The sequence below is a fragment of the Merops nubicus genome, unplaced genomic scaffold (genome assembly GCF_000691845.1).
Source record: "Merops nubicus isolate BGI_N331 unplaced genomic scaffold, ASM69184v1 scaffold1048, whole genome shotgun sequence".
Lineage (NCBI taxonomy): Eukaryota > Metazoa > Chordata > Aves > Coraciiformes > Meropidae > Merops > Merops nubicus.
Window position 1 is genome coordinate 98,768 of NW_008624919.1, and position 9,220 is coordinate 107,987.

The 9,220-nt window shown below is 47.2% G+C and overlaps 1 protein-coding gene across 1 annotated transcript in view; it reads left to right on the forward strand.

Moving 5' to 3' along the window:
• The window catches only part of TTLL10 (tubulin tyrosine ligase-like family, member 10), a gene marked incomplete at its 3' end in the record, with an annotated part of 12,009 nt that extends 4,070 nt beyond the window's left edge, over positions 1-7,939 (forward strand). The window contains 7 exon segments of the mRNA XM_008945482.1: positions 827-967; positions 1,991-2,103; positions 2,741-2,814; positions 3,827-3,896; positions 4,134-4,267; positions 5,942-6,088; positions 7,803-7,939. Coding sequence (XP_008943730.1) covers positions 827-967; positions 1,991-2,103; positions 2,741-2,814; positions 3,827-3,896; positions 4,134-4,267; positions 5,942-6,088; positions 7,803-7,939 — 816 coding nt within the window.
• Between the last annotated feature and the right edge of the window lie 1,281 nt (positions 7,940-9,220).

A 9,220-nucleotide genomic window follows, 5' to 3' on the forward strand; every position in this document is an offset into this window, starting at 1 on the left:
GAAAAAGCTCATTTCAGCTGCTCTCTGAGACATCACCAAGGTCATTTCCCATCACAGATGCTGGGCCCTGGCTTGTTCAAATTGGTTGTTTAATATTAGGGGTTTTTTTTGTTTGTTTGTTTTGGGTTTGGTTGGATTTTGGGTTTTTTTGTTGTTGTTATTTTAATTTAAGGCAGAAATTTGAGGCAGGAATCCAGGGATCAGCACCAATAATGCCCCAAATCAGTGGCACTGTAAAATTATCAGTTTGTAACAACGTGAAGGCTTCTGCTGGTAGAACCCTTTGGTGCCAAGTCCTACCTGAAGCAGCAATTTAAAGTCCTCCTCCCCTAAAAATTGTTTGCAACCTTTATTCCAAAGCAAAGGGAACCAGGTGCAGGAGCTTGCTGGGAAGTCCAGTAACAGTGGCACAGGGTTCAACTGGGGACTGCACCTGTGCAACAGGGGCATAAAACCAGTGCTTGTAAAACACAAGAGATAACAATGCCTGGTACCTTTGCACCCTTTAAGACAAAGGGGTTTTGTCGTTGAGATAGAAGCTTTTACTCACGTGATCACAGGAGGTTGTATAGCAAACAACAATAAAAGAACAGTCCAAAGAGTAGATAACTCCAGCCTTGTCATCTGCTGGGTTTCTGCTCCTTCCCTGCCACCACCCAATTCCAGAGGGAGGAGAATGAGGATAGAGTGGCTATTTTTTGTTCCCCTATTCACAGGCTTTATTGTCCTCAAAAGTTTTGTGCACAGTCAAGCTGAAAAGAAGCCAGAGTGATAACATCTCAGCCTCTGGAATCTTCTCAATTTCCACTTTTGCTGCTTCTACCAGCTTTGAAGTGGAGCTGGACAAAGTCAAGTCTAATGGGAAGGGAACCCAGGGTAAGGAGTGCCCTCCAGAAGAAGAGACACCAAAAGTACCAACGGGACCAGGACCATATTTTTATATTGGGGGGTCTGATAGAGCTGGGCTGTAAGTAGCTCCTCTCAGCAGTCTCATAAGATCCATGGATTTGTATGAAGTCACACAATGTTATCCAATCATTTCCCTTTTAGATGCTCTCTGTTGGCAGTGGTACACCTGAGGAACCATTTCAAGATAAATCAGATGGAAAGTACCCACTGGAAGACCACCAGTGCTAAAATCTGCTAGCATGATCACTGGAGCTGGGAACCACTGCTGCTGATCAACATTCTGTTGTGCTTCTAAATGTAAAACAAGTGAAAAAGATTTCTGCCCAAGAAAAGTTGTCAGATCTGAGGCTCCATTCCTTCCTTTCTGAGTTCTTTCCAGCCTATTGACATTCTTCTCCAGATACCACCAGCAAGCACCACAGAACCTCTGCTGCAAACAGCACTTCACTTGCTGTGTCCCCACAGTTTTACCTACAAAGAGCTTTTTCTGCCACTGCTTGCCAGCTCTCCCTGGACTCCTCAGCAGAGGGGCTCCTTATTAAGACTGAACCCTGAACATTTCTATTCCATAGGCAACAGTTGCATTCAAATTGGCAAAACCCTACTGAAATGGTACCAGTTCTTAGCAGAGCTGCTGAATGAAAACCTTCTTCACATCACAGAATCATAGGGTCAGTATGGTTGGAAAGGACCTCATCAAGTCCAACCTTCATCCCAACATCTCCCTAACCACTAGTTCACAGCCTCAAGTGCTCCATCTACTCATTTTTTGAACCCCTCCAGGGATGGTGACTCCAGCACCTCCCTGGGCAGCGCATTCCAGTGCCTGACCACTCTCTCAGGGAAGGATTTCTTCCTAACATCCAATCTAAACCTCCCCTGGTTATTCCCCCCACCCTTCCAGTTCAGCCCAGCTGGTCCTCTAGAAACCACTCTAACAAATGCTTCCCACCCTATTCCCCCACCCAAGGGCTTCTGGGCATGTTAGGTCAGGCTCCCAGAGGAAATTATTAGAAACAGAAGGTACATGAGCTAACTGAGTATTAGGAGAGTTCTTTTCTATCTTGTGCTCCTCGTGCAGCATCTCTTGCCAGAGCAGAGGCTGGCAGCGTATCTATGACAACAGGAGAGAGGAGGATGCCCTGAAATGGTGTGAAATCAAGTGCCCAGAGACCTATTACCATTTCAAAGAAGGTGCCTGTGGGCCTTGACTGGGAGAGGGTGGTGGGAAAAACTTGAGAGTGCTGGACTTGTGACTCCCAGGGCAGAGGAGGTCACCTGAGTGCAGGAGAAACAGGCAACCTCCACTTCTTGGCAGACCTCAGAGCTGGATTGCCATGGTGATTAAAGAAGGGGTTTTAGACAAGAAAAGAGCTTTGGGGGAAGAGACACCACTGAAATGAAGTGAATCTAGTGAAATGAGCAGCACAGGGGTCGAGACACAATCACAGGCACTGTGAAAATGCTTCAAAAAGCATCACAAAAAACCTCCCCAAGCACAGCCCCTGGGGCAATGCTTTTATTTCTGGGAGCTGGACAAAACCAGTGCCCTGGCAAGCCTGAGCATGGTAGCATGGAGCTGGAGGCTTCCTGGGGCAAGGGGAGTGTGTTCTCACTTCCCTACCTGCCCACTGCTCTGATGGCAAGGTGGTGGCTCTTTGTCAGGCTGCACCTTAAGGCAAACTGGTGAAAGTCAACAGTGACCAAGTCAGCTTCATCCTCCAGATCCTGCTGCATGGGACAATGAGGGCAAGCTCTGCTCTACCCTATCCTATCCTATCCTATCCTATCCTATCCTATCCTTTCCTATCCTATTCTTTTTCTCATGCAGGTGAACAGCTTCTCTACCAGATTCCCAACAACTGAGTCCTCACCAGTAAGAGGTCTCTTATATTGCCTGAAAGAGCAAGAGCAGATGACCAAAAAAGATCAATAGAAGCTCTAATTTCAAGTAAGGACTCTCATCTCTCTGAACCTTGACCAGAAACATGCCAAAAGAAAGTGAGGGCACATAAACAAAGGATCAGTTTCTTCTGGATGCATAACATAGAGGATAAAAAGTATATGGGGTTTTATTTCTTGCTTATCTTCTAGAAAAAGAACTTTTTTTTCCCAAAAGTACATACATCAGAGACAGAATTTCTTCTTTCCTTATGTCTGAAGGTACAGGGGTGTCAAGTCCCCCAAAGACAACAGTCACAATAATGACCCTTTTTTGGATACACCACCCTGCTGGAAAAGCCACAACTTCTTACAGACACTGTAAATAGAAGAGAAACTTCTTGTCATTTCTGCCTCTTTATTTCTGACCTACCAAAAAAACCAAACAGCAATCCTCCACCATGGCTACTTGCAGCCATCTCAACCAGTCTGCAAAAAACTGAGCACATGAAGAGGATCTTCAGGTTAACAGACATTCTTGGCAGCTTATAGAATGAGGGAGCTCAGGAAAAACCCAAACACACAATTGTCCACAAGCAGGGGAAAGAAAAAGCCATTTCTTGAGTTTCTACTTGCAATTATTTTTTTTGAAAGTAGTAGAATGTGTTAGGAGTGGATGTGTTGGCTCAGGCTCTCACCTTGCTCTTCATTCTCCCATAGGTTACTCAAGATGGCAAAATTCTTCATAGAATCATAGAATCATTTAGGTTGGAAGGGACCCCCAAGATCATCAAGTCCAACCCTTGAGCCATTAGGGCTCTGAAGTCCTCTGCTAAAACAGATCAGAATCTGTCAGGGCTGGAAGGGACCCCAAGGATCCCCCAGTTCCAACCCCTCTGCCATGAGCAGGGACACCTCCCACTAGATCAGGCTGCCCAGAGCCTCCTCCAGCCTGGCCTTAAAGACCCCCAGGGATGGGGCCTCAACCACCTCCCTGGGCAACCCATGCCAGGGTCTCACCACTCTCATGGGGAAGAACTTCTTCCCAGAATCTTTTCTACTGGACTTAAAAGATGAGAGAAACACCTTTTGGGAGCTTTGCAAAGGTGAATTGTCTTCATCAATTAAGTGATGGACTGGTTGATGGATTGTTTGGTGGCAATCAATTTAAATAATGTGTGAAGAGTTCATAAAGGCACACACAGGACTAACAACTGATATCTCTGGCTGTCTGTGCATAGACATCCAACTACACTCAAGTGAGGAGCTTTCAGAGCTCACCAGTGGGCACATCCCTGCTTCATACCACACACATTACTCTAACAGACCCATTTTCTCTGCAGAGGAACAGATTTGGATCTGCAAACCCAGTTGCTCTAACCAAGGCTGAGGAATTTTCCTGCTTAAAAATCCAGCTGCTCCCAACAGCCTTGGAGCCAAGCTCCACAGCACTGAGGAACACCTACTGGAAAAGAGGGTGCCACACAAGGCTCCCCAGGGAAGAAGAGTGCAAAGGTAGAGGCTGAAGGCTGGGAATTCATGTGTGAGTGGAATTTGTGTGCTTAGTTCAGCACTCCAGCCTCAGAGAGCTGAATTGTTCCATAGGTTGAATTGTTCCATAGGTGTTTAATGTGGTTACACCACATCTCAGCAACCTCTGAGATTTCATTTTGTGGGGGAGAGGCTTTTGCTCTGCTTAGCCTGTCTTGCATCTGCACTTCAGCCCTTTCAAGGCAGATCTGTTTCATCAGGAAGATTTGAGTTTACCTTTGTCTGGAAATGGAAGAATGACTTCAAAAGGCCAGATGCTGCAGTTCTGAGCAGGAGTTCTACACACAAAGCCTTGTGCAAAGCCCTTCAAATCAGGCATTATCCCAGCTCCTTTACAAAGCCAGCATTTTACAAATGATCCAGCTGCAATAGCTGCCCCAGGAGATCTAATAAAGCCTCCCAAATATCTTTCTAACTCTGCCTCAGTGCTGCATTAGTCTAACCTCCATCAGGCAGTGGCTAGCAGCCACCAGAATTTTGTGTTGGGGTTGGGTTACTTTTTATTCCTTGCCTGAATAAATGAACCATGCAGGTTCTTCTCTGTAGACCATACACCCTCTCAGCCCTTGCTAGAACAGTTTGTGGAGGAGCAGAACAGCAGCAAAAGGAAGGGGGCAAATAAAAGGCAGCAGAAGTCATGAGAACAGTTTCAGCTATACAACATAAGTTGCTCTCTTACCTTCCTTCTGCCTCAGCATCCCTCCCTCAGCTGAGGAATGTGTGAGAATTAAAGCACTTTAGTCCTCTGAATAAATCTTCCAAAAAGAATCCTCAGGGCTGCAGCTCCTGGATGCCTCTGATGCTGCCTTGAGCATGCAGAGGGCAGACAGGGCACCCTGAACTTGACAGTGCCCACAGCTGCATGGCACTGTGGGCAAGGACAACATGACATGCTCATGATGACACCCCAATATTGGCATGGCAAAAGCACCTCTTGCCCTGAAGGTCCTGGCAGAGTGGTGGCAGCAGCTCCTCACACTGAGCCTGTGCCAGTTCCCTGACCCTGGGCTACCATGGCTTGGCATCTTCACCTTGAGAGAGAGCACAGCAACCTTTCCAAGAGCTTCCCCAGCCAAAGCATCAATGTTCCCTGCTTAGGTTCCTCCAGACATCTTTCCTATCTCACATCTCATCTTGATCTCCATTAGCCAGAAGGGGCTCATGCTCTGAAGAACGAGGTCCCAGCTTCCTCTGAAAGCTGCTGTTAGCATTGATTGATTGTTTTAACATACCCCTGTTATCTGTGGATTCCTCCAGCCACCTCTGATGAGAAAGGGAAACAATTCCCAGATTCCATCACCCTGGCAAGAAAAGTGATGGTGCTGTATCAAGGGCTCTTTGTGTTCAGACATAAACTCTGAATATTCCCCAGGAAATATTAGTAAATCTTTCATTACCAAGCTCCCAAGACTCAGTGCAGCTTCTGCTCCTCTGGAAAGGAGATTTTAGCACCTCCAGCCCCTCCCCAGAGTGTCCTCTGCTGCCACTCCACTTAAAAGCAGGGCTGGGAAAGGGTCAAAGGGTTGTTCTGTGGTGTGCAGTGTGGGGTCACCTTTGGCTTGCTGTGCTACAGCTACGTGGTGAAATATTGCCCTCACAGGCATATTCCCAGCCTCTGCTCCTGGAAGGGAAGGAGGTTGATGTCCACTCTTCCCTCCTCGTTGCCTGCACAGCATCATACCTGGTTTTTTTTGCCCAGGGTCACATCAGGCTGACCTGTGGCAGTTATGATGCTGCTTCTGATGATGTGACTGTTCACCTGACCAGCCAGGCACACTGAGGCCCCTGAGCTCAGAGGAAGGGCAGGGTCTGGTTGACAGAGAAGGGAAGCAAAAAACACCTTTGAAAGGCTAAAAATAAAAGGCTCCTCCATAGAGAAATCCTTGCACCCAGGAAATGGATGTGGGTTTATGGCCAGGCGTGGCAACAAGGCTGGAGAGAAGCAGCATCAGGTCCTGCTTTCTGCTCTGGACCAAGTTCTCTGCTTAACATGACAGTTTCTTTCCCTGGACCTCTTTTTCCTGCCATTATTCTCTCATGTGTCTGTAGACCACAAGCTTCTTAGGGCAAGAAGCCTTTGATTGCAGCTACCTAGCACAAAGGAGCCTTAATCTTGGCCAAGGATTTTGCTGATCCTGTTGTGCTTAGATGGAATAATCATAATTCTGTAAGGTGCAGATGTGTTCTTCAGGAGCCAGCATTCCCAAATCTCCAACTTTGCTTCTCAAATGAGAGCTGGAACAGAAGGAGACTGTTCTGCCTTGCACCCCCACACATCTCTTGTCACACAAAATAAAATCCTTCCTTGCTCAGATATTTTACTTCAAATGAAGCCCTTCAGTAGCCAGAAATGGCCCTGGGGAAAGAGAATTAAAAGAATCAGAAGGATGGAAATGGTTTGGTTTTAAAGCCCTTCTCTCCTCCCAGTGTTCTGAGCAGCAGCAAAACACACGTCAGGGAGGGGTCAGACAAGGCCACTCCAGTTGGGGTCTGAGTGGCTCCAGTTGGGGCTCCTGGAGCAGGGCAGCTCAGGAGAGCAGCTCGTGGCTGCTTCCTGCAGTAGGCACACTATAGAATGGTTTGTTTGCTGAGCTAGAGAGCTTTCCACACAGGAATCCAGGTGCTGGGGTAGGATCCCACGGCACACGTGACACCCAACAAAGGACAAGTGTTTATTAGCAGGACATAAATTATCTGGGCTCCTGCTGGGAGGAGGGAAAGGAAATTTATGGGAGTGGCTGGGGATGGGCCAGGCTTCTTCAGATTACCATGAATTCAGCTCTCGTTCCCTTCCTGCCTTTTCTCCCCACCTGGAATCAGCCATTTTCCTCCTGCATCTCCAAAAGACCAGAGGCAGCAGAGACAGCAGCACTACCAAGCTCTGCAGCCTGACAGGAGCTGCCCCACAGATGGAGTTGCAGCCAAGCTCTGCTGTTCCACAGGGCAAGGGGACTCTGAGACACTTAAATTCCCTATTCTTGATAAACTGGAGCTGACACAGGGATTAATGAGACAGTGGGAGAGAGAAGCACTCACCTTGGTTCCTCTGGGAACACATCCATGCACCTCTCCCAGACGTAGACACTGGAACCAGATTTAGTCCCAAAAATATCCAGCCTATGACCTGAAAGCATCTCTCCCTGTCCAAGGAGGTCCTGTCCAGGCCCAGGCCCTGGTCCAGACAAATTATATCCAGATCCTGCTTTGACAGAGACCTTGGGCAACTGTCTCTCCAGCCTCCATGTGGGTCAAGCACATTTCTGCCTGTGCCTGTAGAATAGGAGTCAAGGACATTTGCCTGGTTGTTCTGAGGGGTTCTGTTTCCTAATCCTGGGGTTCTCCCAGATTCCTGGAACAACTGAGGCAAATGTTGGATGTCTGCCATGCAAGCTGGTCCCCAGTTATTCCTAGCTGCCAGAAATCCAACCCTCCCTTTGCTCTGTGTCCCCACCTCTCAGTAGGTGCAGAAGAAGAACTCCCTCTATGGCCAGCTGAAAGATGAGACAGTTTGGCCCATGGAGCACCTCAACAGGGAGGTTAATGAGGAGTTCAGAAGAAGCCACAGCCTCCCCAAGGACTGGGTTTCATTGTGGTTACTGTAAGTGCATGGGAGGGTGCTAGTCTGCCTAATTAGGGGGACAGGAACAGGGAGAAAACCCATCAGCCCCCAAGAGAACAGGTACACTGAGCAAGAGGGTATCTATGGTCCCATGGGAACCACTTATCTGCAGATCCTAAGCACAGAAATAAAGACACAGAGGGTTAAATTTCAATAAAATGGGCAGGCAGCTGAGAGGGAGAGAGTGCAAGTGGAAATACTAGCTATAAAAATGCAATTTTTATCATTTATGGTCTCCACCTTCCTGGCCCAATGCTGTGGGGCTGCATTAACAAATAAAGTGCACATCAGAGAGCTCTCCAGCCTGACAGGTCCCACCCTGCAAAGGGACTGCACTTCCTATCTGACTGGGTCTCACCATTCACTTTCTGCCTGATTTTGCCCCATGAAAGTTACACCAGGGACTTAGATCTTCTTTTATCAGGAGGAGAGAGCAGAAGATTCTCTTGAATCTTCTTCCCACCTTCCTGACTCACCAACGAAACAAAGTGAAGAAATTACCTGAGTCCCTGAGACCTCATTTCATTGATTCTCTCCACGACTGGCTGGGGTGGAAATGGAAAGGGCAGAGGATGCAGTTTCCTCAGGTTAATTTTGGAAATGCTGTCATTTAAAGCTAAACATAAAGAAAATGAAAACAATGAAAACTTTGTCAAAGTTTTTGTTGAGAAAACCAGCTCAGAAGCAAATCTGGCTGAATTTGCCAAGTTTCTCAGGGGATCAGAAACTTTGTTCAGCTCATCTAGGTGCCCCTGTAGAAGTAAATGAAATAAAACCACTAAAATTTCTACAAATATCTCCCTTGTAAGGGATGAGGGCCAAGATTCCTCCACACACCACTGCAGCAGGCTGGAGACCCAAGTTCAAGAGGGGGTTTGTATCAACTCAAAGTGGACAAAGATATGGTCTGTAGAATGCAACATCCTTCCAAGTCTAGAGAGGAGCTCAGCTGGAGGCAGGGGAAGGAAAAACATCCCTAAATCTAGAAGACACCTATGATGTATGAATTTCATAGTGAGAAGTAGGGGAATTTTAATGCCCACTCAGCTTTTGCCTTCTCCAGAAGACAAACATCCTCTGACACCCCATGAAATATTTCCCCTAGCTGAGTATCCATCAAAGGCAATGAAGCTCTTGCCCTCACCATGCTGAGGAATCAGTCATCATTGATCCAGATGTCAGCATCAGCCTCTCCACATCTGCTGCAGGTTCACCACTGAGTCTATAAAACCTGCTAGAATTACAACTCAAGCTTGTGAA